At 52.9% G+C, this 14,783-nt stretch overlaps 1 protein-coding gene across 1 annotated transcript; it reads right to left on the bottom strand.

The window, feature by feature from the left end:
* Positions 1-272: 272 nt before the first annotated feature.
* On the bottom strand, positions 273-14,535 carry CUNH16orf95 (chromosome unknown C16orf95 homolog). Its single transcript, XM_032389831.1, has 7 exons — positions 14,413-14,535; positions 13,361-13,412; positions 12,504-12,644; positions 6,783-6,929; positions 5,999-6,035; positions 2,413-2,617; positions 273-536 (listed from the first exon to the last, which is right to left on the bottom strand). The coding sequence occupies exons 3-7, from the start codon at positions 12,642-12,644 to the stop codon at positions 518-520; spliced, it is 549 nt and encodes a 182-aa protein (XP_032245722.1). The 5' UTR covers positions 13,361-13,412; positions 14,413-14,535; the 3' UTR covers positions 273-517.
* Between the last annotated feature and the right edge of the window lie 248 nt (positions 14,536-14,783).

Raw genomic sequence — 14,783 nt, 5'->3', positions numbered from 1 at the left:
AATCATATGCTGTAAAAAGGTGAATTTTATGATGTGAATGACATCTCAGTTTAAAAAACCTCAACTCCCCTAATTTTATGCAACTCACTGAAGTGCGAGCCGCCTGACACAGGTGCCCACAGCACCTCCAGCCAGTCACCGGTGGGCCCGCTGTCCCGGGCAGAGGGAAGAGAGGCACCGAGGCGGCCCCCCTCCCTCAGGGACGCCGGGCTGGAGAACACGCCCCCTCCACAAAGCGTAACCAGTGTCACCATTCAATCAGGGGCCACTCGGGAGTTTCATAAATAACATTTATTGGCCGCATTCGCCAGAGTCTCACCCGCATCCACGGCAGCAGCACCACAACGGAGCACTGCCTGATGAGAAAGAACTTAGACCCGACCCCGGTGTGAGTTATAGGACCTGAGAAAATGGTGGCTTATCACAGACTCCTCCTGACTTGACGGCTTTCGTTAAAGACCTTGATTATGACTGACATTTTCGTTGATGTTCTCGGCAGTGGCTGAAGACTCCAACTTCAAACCCAAAACAAGTGGCTGGAAAGCAAAGAGAAATGCAGTTACTTGGAACTGTGCCCCACGCTGAGCCCATGCTGCCCTGGCAGGACCTGGTAGGGAGCCTCCCTGGGTTGGAAGGCGGGGGGACCCCCACAGTGGAGGAGGACGCCATCTGAGTCCCCGAGGAGCCCAGGCAGGAAAGGGTACAGGGAGGCGACGCCAGGGTGTGTCGTAGCTGGCTCACTTCCAGCCATGGGTCCTCAGATGAGGCACTCGGCCCCCAGAGCCCACTCTCCCCCTCGGGGCGGGAAGGAGAGTCCCCGCCTTGTGCAGCTGTGAAAGGGACCCGATGCGGCTGCAGTGGGCCCCATCGAGAAGGCAAGTTTGACTGTCACAACTCTTCAAGGGTCCCTGCTGGGAAAGTCTCAAGCTCACCTCCCCTCCTGAGGCCTTCACAGTTCTAGCAAATCTCTGCCAGGCCAGCCCACAGGCAGCTGGCAGCTTCTCCTGAGATAAGCTGGTCGAACAGTTTGGGGGATCTCACAGAGCACCCCGCAGACGAGAGAGTTCTCCTGGACATCTAGGGGCACCTGTACCGCGGCCCTAAGAGCCTGGCTCTGAGGCAAACGCCTCCTCCACGGTCATTAGCACCTTCCCGTTGGCCTACCCTGACCATCTACCTCATGTACCATCTACAGCCAAGCTGCTTCCTTACGCTTCCCAGAGTGGGCACCAGGGAGTCCAACTCACTGTGACGGTCAAGTCGGCAAACACACACAAAGAAAAGATGAATCTTCATGCAAAGCAAAGAAGAAACAATCTCACAGTTTCACGAGCCTACTCACGCTCACAGACCACCCAAAGCCGCCGGCCCCCTGCCTGAGAGCACATGCCCCAGAGAGGCTGCAGGTCCGCAGGGGCACTCGCATGTGGATGCGCCCTGTGGCATCGTTTGTAATCACAGGGTTAGAGGAAACACCAGTGCCCAACGCCAGGAGAGCAGACCAGCAGGGGGCAGGCCTTCTGCTTCCAGCCAGGACCAGAGACAAAGACAGAGCTAACCCCCTGCTGTGAACAACACCAACGAGGACACTGGACAGAAGACACCAACAACCATTTTCAGATACTGGACACTTTCTAGTACATTCCTCTTACAATTACAGAAAAACTGACGATTAAGAAGCAAACAAATCAATATATATAAATTTGATCTGCTGGTACAGTTTTGCACATCTTCTATCCACATACATTTGTGTATCTGCATGTCCTTGCACACAGCTGTGATCAAAGAGCCTGAGTACGAGACCAAAGGAAGCAGTCCTGCTTGTCCCCAGGCGGGGGGTTGGGAAGGACACCCTGGAGGAGGGCCTAGGTGGGGATCTAAGTGACAAGGCCTGAGTGAGGCTGGTGGGGTCGAGGCTGGGGCAAAGGCCTTCCAAAATGGAGCCTCGATGGCTGGGACCGGGCCAGGGGTAGAGGCCGCAGGTCCCTAGGCCAGAAGCTGTGCTTACTCCCCAGCGGGGTGGCTGGGCAAGCGGCCTCTAACAGCCACCTTCAACCTCGACGTGACGGAAATGTGTGCAAACTGGAACCAGTGGCAGCCACGGGGACGAGGTGAAGAAAGGCAGGCTGCCCCAAGATGCCCAGTGCCCCACCGTCAGCTCTGATGTGCCTGGACTGCTTGTCCATTAAGTGTGTGCTGGAGTAAGATCCCCACGTAGGGTATGAGCAACTAACTCTGGACGGTGAGAACAGCACCATGGTGATCCCGCTGCAGCCATTCCTTACCCTTTCTTCAGCCACAGCCAACTTCTCCCCCATCCTGGATTCAACTAAACCCCCAGCCCCTGACCCAAAAGGCCGGGGAGTGAGATGGGCCCAGGGCCCCCACCGCCCCCGCCCTGTGCCTGCTCACCGAATGGCCACCACGACCCTCAGGACCGCCTGCAGGAGGGTCAGGAGGCTGAAGGGCAGGAGGGGGGCCGGGGGGCTCACTCCCCTCCCTGGGGCCAGTGGCTCATGCTGGTGAAGGGCCTGGAGCTGCTGCCACTTGAGGAGGAGGTGCCTGTCACAGCAGATCCGCCAGCGGTTGTACCAGGAGCGCAAGTCCAGGGGAGGTTCTAGGCGAGAAAGCGAGTCAGGCCCCGGGCAGAGTGGGGGCAGAGTGGGGGCAGAGTGCCGCATGTGCACACCACAGAGGGGAGAACCCTCCAGAACCCAGGGCAAGGATGCCAGGTGTCCCGGCAAGGCTGGTCACGGCCCCGAGAGTGTGGACGCTGACCGACATCCATGGAGATGAAGAGAACACTGCTGTCTACTTATTTCTGGGCTGACTGGGGGCTCGTGCCAGCGTCTTTATCCCTTATAGCCACATGATGAGCTAGTTAGGGATGAAAAAACATAGAATTTAGCTGGGATGTGCTTCCCATTAATTTTTTGGGTTTTTTTTCCAAGGGGGGGAACAAGTGGGTGAAGCTCAGATGAAACCAGACTGGCAAGAAGTTGATAATGAGTAGAACTTAGTGATGGAAACATGGGATTTATGTGAGTATCTGAAAAAACCACAACCACAAATGGGACTCCAGTTGCTAGCTTTTGAGATCTGCTTTGGTCAACATGGGGCCCTTCCGACATCACATCTTATTTATATTACACTTATTTATATTAGAACATGCTACGACTACAAATTACACTATATTTATATATTACATATACCACACGTATACTCTATTTGGCATATTATATGCTACATTACTACTCTAATTATACTAACGCGTAAAAGCATGGTTAATATAGAACACAATATTTCCTTTATTAAACAATCCTACTGCAAAAGCATAGGGAAGAAAAGCAGATGAGCCTCCTCTTTACAAAGAAAATACAAGATGAAAAATACAGATTTTTCTCTTTAAAATGGAAATAATCTGGATTTGAGGCTAAGGGAAATATTTTTAAATCACTTTTTTTAAATCATACTTTTAAATCACTCTATACAAAGTTCAAGGGGAGCTGGTACCAGTGAGACCTGGGCTCTCAGTCCTGTCCTGGGAACATCTTCGGGCCTGAATGGGTTAAGGCTTGACTCGTTGTTTGTATAAATTGCCTGCACTATTAAACAAGGACTGGAGAAAAGTTAGTACTAGCTTTTGAAAATGTATCAAATTGATGCATAGGATTCAACAATAAGCTGAGCTTTTAGCTTTTCCTAAAGATGCAGAGTATTCAAAGCCAAAAACAACCAATAAAAATAACCCATAAATGTGTGATTACACAGTTAAAAGAGCAGTTTCTCCAACTGTTCTTATCCTCCTACTATGGTTTCTTTCTTAAAGGGATTTCTGGCTCTTCTCCCCCAAACTGGAGCCAACATGCTGCTTTCTGTTTTGTTGATTATACAGCCCCCAGTCTTGCTCTTTGGGTTCCTGAGCTCCTGTCTTCCCCACCCCCACAGGTCACCTGTGCGGTCAGCCCAGACACACACCACCAACCCGCATCCACACCCACACGGGGCTTCAGTTTTTCAGAGCCACAGGAATGGGGTCCAGCTGCACGGCCTGTCTGGGCCCCCTCCCGCCGTCCCCAAGGGCTGCGTGCTCTACATTCACTGCAGCGTGTCTGGGCCCCCTCCCGTCGTCCCCAAGGGCTGCGTGCTCTACATTCACTGCAGTGCGTCTGGGCCCCCTCCCGCCGTCCCCAAGGGCTGCGTGCTCTACATTCACTGCAGTGCGTCTGGGCCCCCTCCCGCCGTCCCCAAGGGCTGCGTGCTCTACATTCACTGCAGCGTGTCTGGGCCCCCTCCCGTCGTCCCTAAGGGCTGCGTGCTCTACATTCACTGCAGCGTGTCTGGGCCCCCTCCCGTTGTCCCCAAGGGCTGCGTGCTCTACATGGCAGGTGCCACATTACAAATACACCCTCACGCATGTCCATCCTCCCACTGGGAGACATTTCAGCTGCTTCGGACACCTTGCCAAGGACACTGCTGCTGCAGACAGGCATGCATGTGGGAGTGTCTACCAGACATTACCCGGACATGGGCTTGCTGGAGTAAAGATGACGCGTATTACAAAAGTTGACAAATGGGAGAAATGGGTGAAGTGGTCAAAAGGTACAAACTTCTACTTATAAAATAAATAAGTCCTTGGGCTCTAACGTACAGCACGACCATAGTTAATAATACTGTATTGTATATTTGAAAGTTGCTAAGAGAGTCGCTCTTAAAAGTTCTCATCACAAGAAAAAAAGTTTGTTAACTATATGAGGTGACAGATGTTAACTAGACTTACTGTATCGGTCATTTCACAAAAATATAAGTATCAAACCGTTACACGTACTCCTGAAACTAATATAATGTTCTATGTCAATTATATCTCAATAAAAAATAATTTGATAGATGCCTCTAAACTGCCCCCACAAAGGCTGTGTCCATCTGTGCTGCTCTTTTTGTGTAACTCTTATTATCAGGGAAAATAGTATTTTTGCAGCATTAAGAGGTGGGCATGCTGGCTGGTGGCCACTCATTTCCTGGGCACTCTCCCACCCAGCCCTATGCTCCTGGGTTCTGGGCAGGCCGCTCAAACTGCTCGCCCATCACAAGAACCGAGCCCCAGCCTGGCATCCATCCATTCCCTCCTTCACAGATTCCAGCAAGGGCTGCTCACCATGCACAGCACGGGAACGGCTGGGCAAGGGGAGGACCTGATGCGAACCACCCAGCATGTCCGCTCCTTTGCTCGCGTGCAATGCAGAGGAAGCATACATGCTGGCCATCGGCGCCGGACAAGGTCTTCAAGAGCAATCCAACCCATTTGTTTTAGAGACAAAGAAAATAAAGGTGGGGATGGAGATGCCACCTCCTCAAGGGCTGACGTGAGTGCATAAGTATATACCGGCTCACAGATACATAAATCCACGAACACGCTTTGTTGCAGATACATACCGCATCATGAACATACGTATCCGTGGTATGGACCACATCTGCCAGAAACACGTGGACGTGTGCACACTAGCTCTCAAATACACAAATGTATAAATGTACCACAAAATGAGTGCATACTGAAATATGTCACGAACATACAGTGTGTCCTGCGTATGTAAATGTAAGCATAGGTACCATATCACTAGTAGATACACTTACTAGATCATAAGCATATGTGTGTATGTATACGCCAGAACACACACACACAATGTCACAAACTATGGAAGATTAGAGTCTAAATGAAAATACACTTTAGATACCATCTAACTCCAGGCTGCAAATTGGCTTCATCTTGAAAGCCAAGGCAGATAGACCGGTAGAGTGTAAGGCTTCTCTAGGTTCCCTGGGGAAAAATGGTAGATGGCTAGCGACGCCTGGCAAGAAAAGGGGGTGAAGATGCGGTATGTGTGTCACGTGGCCATCTCTGTTTTACAGATACCTGGGGATGAGAGAAGTCTCCCCATCCCCACCATGACACCCCGCCTTCCTTGGGGAGTGAGGGGATGAAACATGTATGCTCGGTTACCTTGGATGCCTTTACAACTCTGCTGCCTTTTCACCACCTAAAAGAAAAGAATGGGGGCAGATGTGTCAGCCCAGCCTGGTGTCTACCAGAAGGGTGGGCCCAGGGATTGGGCCGGAAACCAGGAAAGGGCTGTGGCCAGCTCAGAATGCATGCCATGGTCCCCTTTTAAAGGGCCTCTGAGTCTTAATTCTGGGGACAGTTTGCTACTTGATGAGAGAAAACCAGCAAATGGTAAGTGGATGAAGGCAGAAAGAAAGCCTCTATTGACCACCCAGGACACCCAGAAAGCATGGGAGAGAAGGGGCCATGGGGCTGAGGAGGACTGGACCTGGCCAGCAACCCCAGGAGTCACCGCCCTGGAACCCAGAGCCCTGGAGGCGCCCAGACAGAGCTGAAAAGCCAGGACAGAAATTCAGAGCGATGGACCTTCCCAGCTCCTCCCTCTGCCTGCCAGGATGCCCAGAGAGCTGGAGAGGGTGCTGAGGCAAGGTGAGGGATGTGCAGAAGAGGAGGAAGGAGTAGGAGGCAGGAGAGACGGCATTAAAGTGGGGGCAGTGATGAGAGACCCCCTTCAGAGAGCCGTGCGGCCCACCCTCCCAGTACCCCCCAGGACACCGAGCTGGCCCTCCCCTGCACACACCCGCCTCCTGCACTCCACTGCACTCACTGTGCCTTCCAGGAGACCCCAGACACCAGTGGAGGCCACTGTGGGGAAAGAACCCAGCACCCTCCACCCCATCTCCGGGTCCCTCTGGGGCCTCGCTGCCGTGAGCCTCCCTCTTACCTTCTTGTGAGGCCTCAGGACCTGGGGCACCCAGTAGGGCATCACGGCCTGATCCCTAGGCATCGGGAGGCGGCCCCCAAAGCGGTGGCATGGGCAGGGGCATGCCTCGGAGGTTTTGGGGATATAAAACCGGACCATCTTTTGGATCTAACAGAGAGGAAGGGAAGAGAAGGTCCAAAGGGGTTGTACCCCAGAAACCTTCGCCCTGGGACAGGGCCCTGGGGAGCTCCTCTTCTGTAACCTCCCACAGGCCCACCCCAACCACCCAGCTGAGGGAGCAGTCTCCCCCTCATGACATTCCCTGGGGCCGCCTGCACCTCTGCAGTGGGAGGTCTACATGGCTGCCATGGTGGGACACGTGAATTACAGTCAGGAGACGTGGCTCTGTCTTGAGGCTGCAGGCCTCCGGGAGTGGCCCCTGGGCACAACATTTAGCCTCTCTGAGCCTCAGCATTCTTGGCTACAAAGCTTTCTGAAAACACGGGTCAGAGTCTAAAATGGACAGTGTCTGATCCAGCAGTTCCACTCTGGGACACGTGTGTACCTGCAGAACGACGCTCACAAGAACAGTAGCTGCAGCACAGCTGTCGTGGCCCAAGAGCCCAAGGGCCTCTCTGGGAGGGACACGGGGACAACAGGGAATGGGGCAGGCTTTGGAAAGTGCAAGGCAGACCCGCCTGTCCTGATGTGAATGAATGCAGAAACATGATGTGGAGTGGGAAACGTAGCACGCAGGCCCGGTATGCAGCCATGTGCAGTTTTTACAGAAAATCTACGTGCTATGACTCCTGGGCATGAGTTGTTGGGACCACACGGCCTTGTCTCATTCTGTACCCTCCCCACAGCCCTGCCCTTTGCCCTGGGACCCCCGTTCGTTCCGGCAGAGGGGCAGCGTGGAGCCCGCCCCTGGACTTCGCTTAGGCCGTGCAGGGGTCTGGCGCACAGAACAAGGAGGAAGTGACGGCAGCCAGGTCTGGCCAGGCAAAGCGGCCACACAGGCCTCTAAACGTCTGGGCCTGCACACTGGCCCCTAGATCAGGGGCAGGTGGGGCCGGCCCACGCAGCTGAGCCGCTCACAATGACAGGGACTGCAGTTTGAAGGCAGGCAGTCGGGCAATGCGTCACGTGTCGCTAGTGAAAGAGCACACGCACAGCACATCTCCGGGCTGCACAGGGAAGCCTCGGGGGAGGCGCAGGCAGGGTATCCCCCCTGAACCAGCGTAAGTTCCCGCCATGTGCTCGGGTCGCACGTTAGAAAAGACAACAAAACCTACTTGTGAGTGGACCCTGCTGACTTCCCAAGGCAGAGGAGAAGCGGCCCAGAGCAGGTGAGCGACATGCTGCAAAGCACAGGACCCCACAGGGGAGGGCCCAGGGGCGGAAGGGTCATCCAAAGGAAGAGATGGAAGGGGTTCTGGAGAACCCAGGAGCCTCCGTCCCCCCCCCACCTCCTGCCAACATGGCACTGCCCGACAGGACAGGCATACTCGGGCCGGTTCTGCCCCATCCACCAAGCGCTGGCTGAGCACACTCTCTGAGCATGCACGACGCTAGGAGCAAAGACCCGTCCTGCCCACAGCAGTTCACTATGCAGCGCTGTCCGCTGACAGGATAAATGCCAGGATGCGGGGGAGCAGGAGTGGGGAGAAACTCCAGGCCGGGAAAGTCTGTCTGGGAAGCATCGCTGAGCCGCGCCGCAGGGGCCGGCTAGGTGGAGAAGGCAGCAGAGCAGCATGTGCCTGTTGGAGAGCCCTCAGGATGTGGACAGAACGAACTTCCCAGGCACACCCTATGGGCTGCCCCCACAGCAATCATTCCCCAGCCCCCCTTGTTAAAAGAACCCAGCTTTACTCAAGGGGCAAAGTGCCCAGTCCCAAGGGAGCAGCACCAGCCAGTCAGGGCTTTGCCAGGAATGAGTCTGGAGGTGAGGACAAAAAGACAAAAGAGAAGTCGGCTGGGGCATCTGGGAATTTTTTTATCCCTGATGAGAGAGCAGAATGGGAAGGTAAGCCTTCTACGCCTCCCCTGAGAAAAGGAGGACCCCAGAAAGGCTCACTTTCTGCCATGTGTATCATGGTGTAAAAAAGAGACCCATGGCGACCATCTCAAAACACTAAAGATGACAGCGCCAACACTATGCGTAAAGGATAAAAAGACTCTGGTCCTTAAACACACTGTTCAGCCATAAAGCCAATCCTAGAAGAGTCCTCTCTCTACCAAGACTGGATGAACCCACTGTGGGTCAGTTTCCTGTTACTTGCACCTAACACCTTCCCTCTGTTGGAACAGAAGCCTGAGGGGCAAGTGGAAAGGAGGCTGGAGCCAGGCGGGGGCAAGATCAGGAAGGACCCCAGGAACTGTGTCCGGGACTTTGTTCCACACTCCGAAGTTGGGAGCTACAGAGGAGTGATAGGACCAGATCCACAGTTTTAAAAGCTCATGGGGCTGCCGATCAGAACATGGACAGCCAGAGCTAGAGAGGACAGAGGCAGGGAGACCCGCCGGAAAACATGAGACAGGCTAGGCACCTTGGCCTTTGTATTCCTTCCATCCTGCTTAGGGCCACCTCCTCCCTGACGCCCAGCAGCACAACTCAGTGGGGAGAATTCTGGATTCTAATCCCTCGTGTGCTATGAACTGACTGTGGAACCTTAGAAAAGCCTGCCCCACTCTGGACCTCAGTCTGCCCATCTTTTAGAGGGGTACAATAATATCTACCCTGCCCAACTTTCAAATGATACAGTGACCAACAGGAGGGACTAAGGCCGTCATCACTGCCTAGAACATGACTCAGACATCTTGAAGCCAGTGACCCCTTTCAAAGTCTACTAAAAAACAAGAAATGAGAGAGATGGCCTCACTACAAATTCTACTGATATTAAAAGAGTAATTAGAAAATATTATGAATAACATCAATGCCAATAAATTTGACAATGATGTAATGGGCAAATTCCTTAAAGCTTGCTAAATAAGAAGCAGATAACCTAAATAACTCTGTATCTACGGAAAAATTAAACTTGTAGTTAAAAACCTTCCCACAAAGGAAGCTCTGTCCCACATGGCTTCAGTGGTAAATCCTACCAAACATTAAAGGAAGAAATAATACCAATTCTACACAAAGTCTTCAAAAAACTGAAAATGAGAGAATACTTCTCAACTCATTGTACCAGACCAGCATTACCCAAATACAAAGGCAAACAAGGACAATGCAGATCAATATCCCTCATGAATAAACATGCAAAACTTCTAATCAAATATATGAAGGAGAATGCATCATGATTAAAGGGGGTTTCTCCTAGGAAATGGTTTAACTTTTGAAAATCCACCAATGCAATCCATCATATTAACAAACGAAAAAAAGTGATAATCTCAATAGACAGAAAAAATCCAATGTTCATTTTGGATAAAACCTCTCAGCAAACTAGGAATAGCCAGAACTCCCTCAGCCTGATGCAGGGCATCTAAACCAACGGCTAATATCCTACTTCATGGTGAAAACCTGAATGCTGTCCCTCTAAGATGAGGAAGAAGACAAGGACGTCTTGTCTCCCCACTCCACTCAACAGTGTACTGGAAGTTCTAGCCAGGGTATCAGGCAAGAAAAATAAAAGGCATCCAAACTGTAAAAGAAGGAATGAAATCATGTCTCTCTGCAGATGACATGATCATCTACATAGAAAATCTGATGGAATCTACAAAAAGAGCTACGAGAATAAAGGAGGTAACCATTATTGTAGAATGCAAGATCAAAATACAAAAATCAGTGGTATTTCTAAATACTAGCAATGAACAATCATAAACTGAATTTTTAAAATGATGTCATCAAAGCTATGAAAAACTCACGGATCAATGTGACAGAAGGTATGTCAGACCCGTGCACTGCTGACTGCAAGCGACCCCTGAGAAACACAAAAGGCCTACACGGATAGAGAGGTCACCACGTTCTCGGGTCAGAAGAGTCAGTGTTATTAAGATGATCATTCTCTTTACACTAATTTACACAAAAAAGACCAACCAAACTCCCAGCAGGACATTTCTGTAGAAACTGGCAGATGGATCCTAAAACTCACATGGAAATGCAAGGAAACTAGAGTGACCAACTTAAAGAAAGAGAACCGGCATTGGAGGACACACAGCTCCTTATAAAGTCACGGTAATGGAGACAGCGTGGCGGCATGCAGACGAGAGCAGCAGAAGGAACGGAGTCCAGAAACAGACCCACAGCTACGTGCACAGCTCGTTTCTGGCAAAGGTGCAAAGGCCAGCCAGGGGAGAAAGCATGGGCTCTATGACAGGTGGCATTAGAACAACTGGACACCCACGACGAAAGCAAAGGAACTTCAACCCATACTTCAAGCTATACACAAAAATTAACTTAAAATGGATCACAGACCTAAACACAAACTGTAAACTATAACAATTCCAGAAGAAAATAAAGGAGAAACCTTTCTGACCTTGGCTTAAGCTTTTTTAGGAATACTTAGAAAGCATGTCCTACCACTGTGCTGGGGGGAGGAGCACACCTAAGCAAGATCCAGAAAAGGTCAAATTGGTAAACTGGACTCCATCAAAATTTAAAACTTATGCTCTGTGAAAAATACTGATAAGAGAATAAAAGAACAAGTCAAAAACATGCAGAAATGTTTACAAATTGAATATCGCATATTATATCCAGAATATATAAAGAACTCTCAAAACTCCATAATTTAAAAAAAAAAAAAAAGCAAACAACCCAATGTTTCTAAATGGGCAAAATATCTGAACACATATCAAGTAAGACATGCAGATGGCAACAGCATATGGAGGAGACACTCAGCATCACCAGTTACTATGGAAATACAAACTAAAGCCACAGCAAGACGCACACCTATTAAGATGGCTAAAATTTAAAAGACTGACCAAACCACGTGTTACTGAGGATATGGGGGAACTGGAACTTTATACGCTGCTGGTGGGAATGTAAAATGATACAACCACTTTGGAAAACAGTTGACAGTTTCTTAAAAAGTCAGACATACACTTACCCCAGGATCCAACAAATCCACTCCTAGCCATTTGCCCAAGAGAAACGAAGGTATGTTCATACAAAGACTTGTACACAAACATCCACAGCAGCTTTATTTGTAATAGACAAAACTCGTGGAGACGGTGCAAATGTCCTTCACTAGACGAAAGGCTGCACTGTGGTCCAGTCATATGATGGACATTACCCAGCACCACTCAGCAACCACATGGAGGAAGCTCGGAAATAATTATGCTGAGTGAACGAGGCCAAAGAGGACCTACTATATGATTCCATTTATATAAAATCTGAGAAAATGCAAGCTGATCTGGGGTGACAGAAACAGATCAGTGGTTGCCTGGGGATGGCAGGGCGGGGCAGGCTGGGGGCGTCACAAAGGGGCACAAGGAAACCTTTCAGGGCTGTGTGTATGCACGTCAGCTCAGCAGCAGTGGTGGTTTCTCAGACGGATATCTATGTCAAGACTTAGCAAACTATACACTTCACATATGTGCAGTTACCACATGCCAGTCTTAACTCCATAGAGCTGGTTTTTGAAAAAAAAAAAAAAAAAACTGGATTTAAAAAAAACACACACAAAAACTGTCTCCCAGAAATTGTAAGAAATCACACATATAACACCTTTGATTTTGAGGGGTGACTGGTCCCCTGAAGTTAACCCTGGACTAGACGAAGCAGCCCTGGTCCAAGTCACCTACCTGCTTTCGGGGTCTCAAGGACAAAGGAACCCAGTAAGGCAACGCCGCCTTGACCCTGGGCACCGGCAGGCAGCCCCCGAATTTGGCCTGGCACTCACAGCAGATGGGCTCTCGATGAACAGTGCTGGGGACGGGACACATCTGAGCAAGAGCCAGAAAAGACAGAATTAAACATGCTGCTGTGTTTGCAATGTGAGCCAAGGAACTCTCCGGAATAGTCAATGAATGCTTGGAGAGAGCCAGGGTGGAGGCCGGGCGTCCAGGGGCAGGGAACAGGGGCCCCAGCTCCTCCTGCAGCTCAGCAAGAGGCAGGCGACCATGGCTCACTCCAGAGTCAGTTAGAGGGGGACCAGCGGAGCCTGCAGACCAGCTGCTAGGACTCCCAGCCGCTTCCTGCCGCGCTACCATGGGCAAGTCTGGGGGAGTACAACCGCCTGCGGTGGGGAGAGGGTTGCTCTCCTTGGGTGTCAATCTGCCATCGGTGCTTTACATTCACAAAGGCTTCCACATCCATCCCGCGATCCTCACCACGCCCACACTCAGGAAGGAGAGGGGAAGTCATCCTCTCCAGGGTCAGGTGAAGAAGCTGACGCCCAGAGCAGGGACCTTAGGGGGCACTACTGTTCTCCCAGGCCGCCTGAGTCCCTGTCTGGAAGCGTCTTCAGGAGCCAGGGCTGGGGGAGGCAGTGGGTGGCCCTACACAGATACTGGGGGCCAGCTGATGGGCCCTGGAACCACGGACTCCGTGTCTGACACATCCTCATGAGATGCTGCGCACCCACCCACTGTGTCCACTCTCCCAAACCCACGGGCGTATCGGAGCTGGAGCAAAGTTGCTGAGCGCTTGCTTTCCTTACCGAATGATCTATGAGGCACACTTCTCTCCCAAAGGTTTGAAATGTGCTCTTCCTAGAAAACAAGAACAGGAAGGCTTAGAAAGTTCTGAGCTTTGTGTAAATTGGGGGGCGGCACTGCTGGGTGAGGACCTGGGCCAGCTTTCTTGGAACCGGCTCCCGACTCCCGCCACTAAACCCCAGGGAGGGAGGGGGCATCCTTCTGAGACTACGAGGGCGCAGGGGCTGACGACAGCAGCAGGGGGACGCGTGCTCCTGAATGCCGGGCTGTCGCAAAGTCTGCTTTCCCAAACCTACTGGCTTCACCCACCCTCCAGCTGACCTCGTGCTGGGCCCTTCAGGGAACGACAGGAAGGCTCCAACCCGGTGAGAACCTGCCAACCACACCCCCCAGGGCCCCCCCGAGCTGACTGGGAACACTGGAGGCGAAGACCGTGAAACTGTAGGGTAAATGGAACTGCCTCTGGGGCCACCACGCTACTCCTCCCCAGCGCCGGCCCCGCCCCGGGAACGAGTCGCTAGGAGGCCACACGCAGGCCCCGGGGGCCTAAGGGAACACAAAGCAGAGCGAGCCCCCTGGCGGCGATGTGGCTCAGTGCCGTGGGACGCGGGAACCTAGACCGGACAGCGCGGCCGTGCTTCCCTCCCACCGTAAGCGGCCTCGTCACGGCTGCCCGGCAGGTCCCTGCGCTGCGCTCGCCCAGCTCATGCTGGCCAAGGGGCGGTGGCACGCTGCTGCCAAGGACGGGGGCCCTTCAGACGGGCCCGACCCCCCGGCCGCAGCCGCGAAGCTGACGCCCGGCTCTCAGCAGAGCGGCTCGCGGGTCAGCCCAGCGAGACTCATTCTGGGGCTTCCTGCCAAAATTTAGGGCAAGAGCAGGTCCCTCAGTGTCGAGGCTGTCAGCCTCCAGAGGCGCCGGCTCCAGGGGAGCGCAGCTGACGGACGGACGGACGGAGGGTCCCTGGCCACAGTGCCCAGCGTGGGGACCCGAGCCTGGAGACCCTCCCCTGACGTTCTCAGGTCGGGAAACACTAAATGGCCCTCCGGTGCTTACGTCAGCGTAGGCGTGCCCTCTGCCCTGCCTACGTGCCCCAGCCACCGCTGGGCCGGAGCGACCGGGGCCCGGCCCCCAGGGACGGGGCTGGGGCCGCCCCGGGTGCGGCGTCCGCGGCCCGGCGAGCGGGGCTCAGGGACGCACTTGCCTGCCGCGACGCGCTCGGGGGAGTGCGTGCTGACAGACCCAACGGACACCCGAGGGCCCCCGGAAGTGCCCGCCGCGGCTCCGACAGGGTCGCGGTGGTGGTGGTGGTGGTGACCATCGTGAGGCGGGTGACGACAGCAGGCCCGGCCCTCACGCGTGTGGCTCCTCCCCGAGGCCAGCCCGCGCGCGCGCGCACGCGTACGCACGCGCACGCAGGGCCCGCC

Source organism: Phoca vitulina, unplaced genomic scaffold (assembly GCF_004348235.1).
Source record: "Phoca vitulina isolate PV1807 unplaced genomic scaffold, GSC_HSeal_1.0 scaffold56, whole genome shotgun sequence".
NCBI lineage: Eukaryota > Metazoa > Chordata > Mammalia > Carnivora > Phocidae > Phoca > Phoca vitulina.
The sequence above is the reverse complement of the archived record's forward strand: the minus strand, read 5'-3'. Positions and strand labels throughout refer to the sequence as shown.

Excerpts from the sequence above, each read along its gene's own strand:
- CUNH16orf95 (XM_032389831.1), bottom strand. The coding sequence starts at position 12,644 with ATGTGTCCCGTCCCCAGCACTGTTCATCGAGAGCCCATCTGCTGTGAG. Across the intron at positions 6,930-12,503 it reads CCTTGAGACCCCGAAAGCAG|ATCCAAAAGATGGTCCGGTT; the intron begins GTAGGTGACTTG and ends CCTCTCTGTTAG. Across the intron at positions 6,036-6,782 it reads TCCTGAGGCCTCACAAGAAG|GTGGTGAAAAGGCAGCAGAG; the intron begins GTAAGAGGGAGG and ends CTTTTCTTTTAG.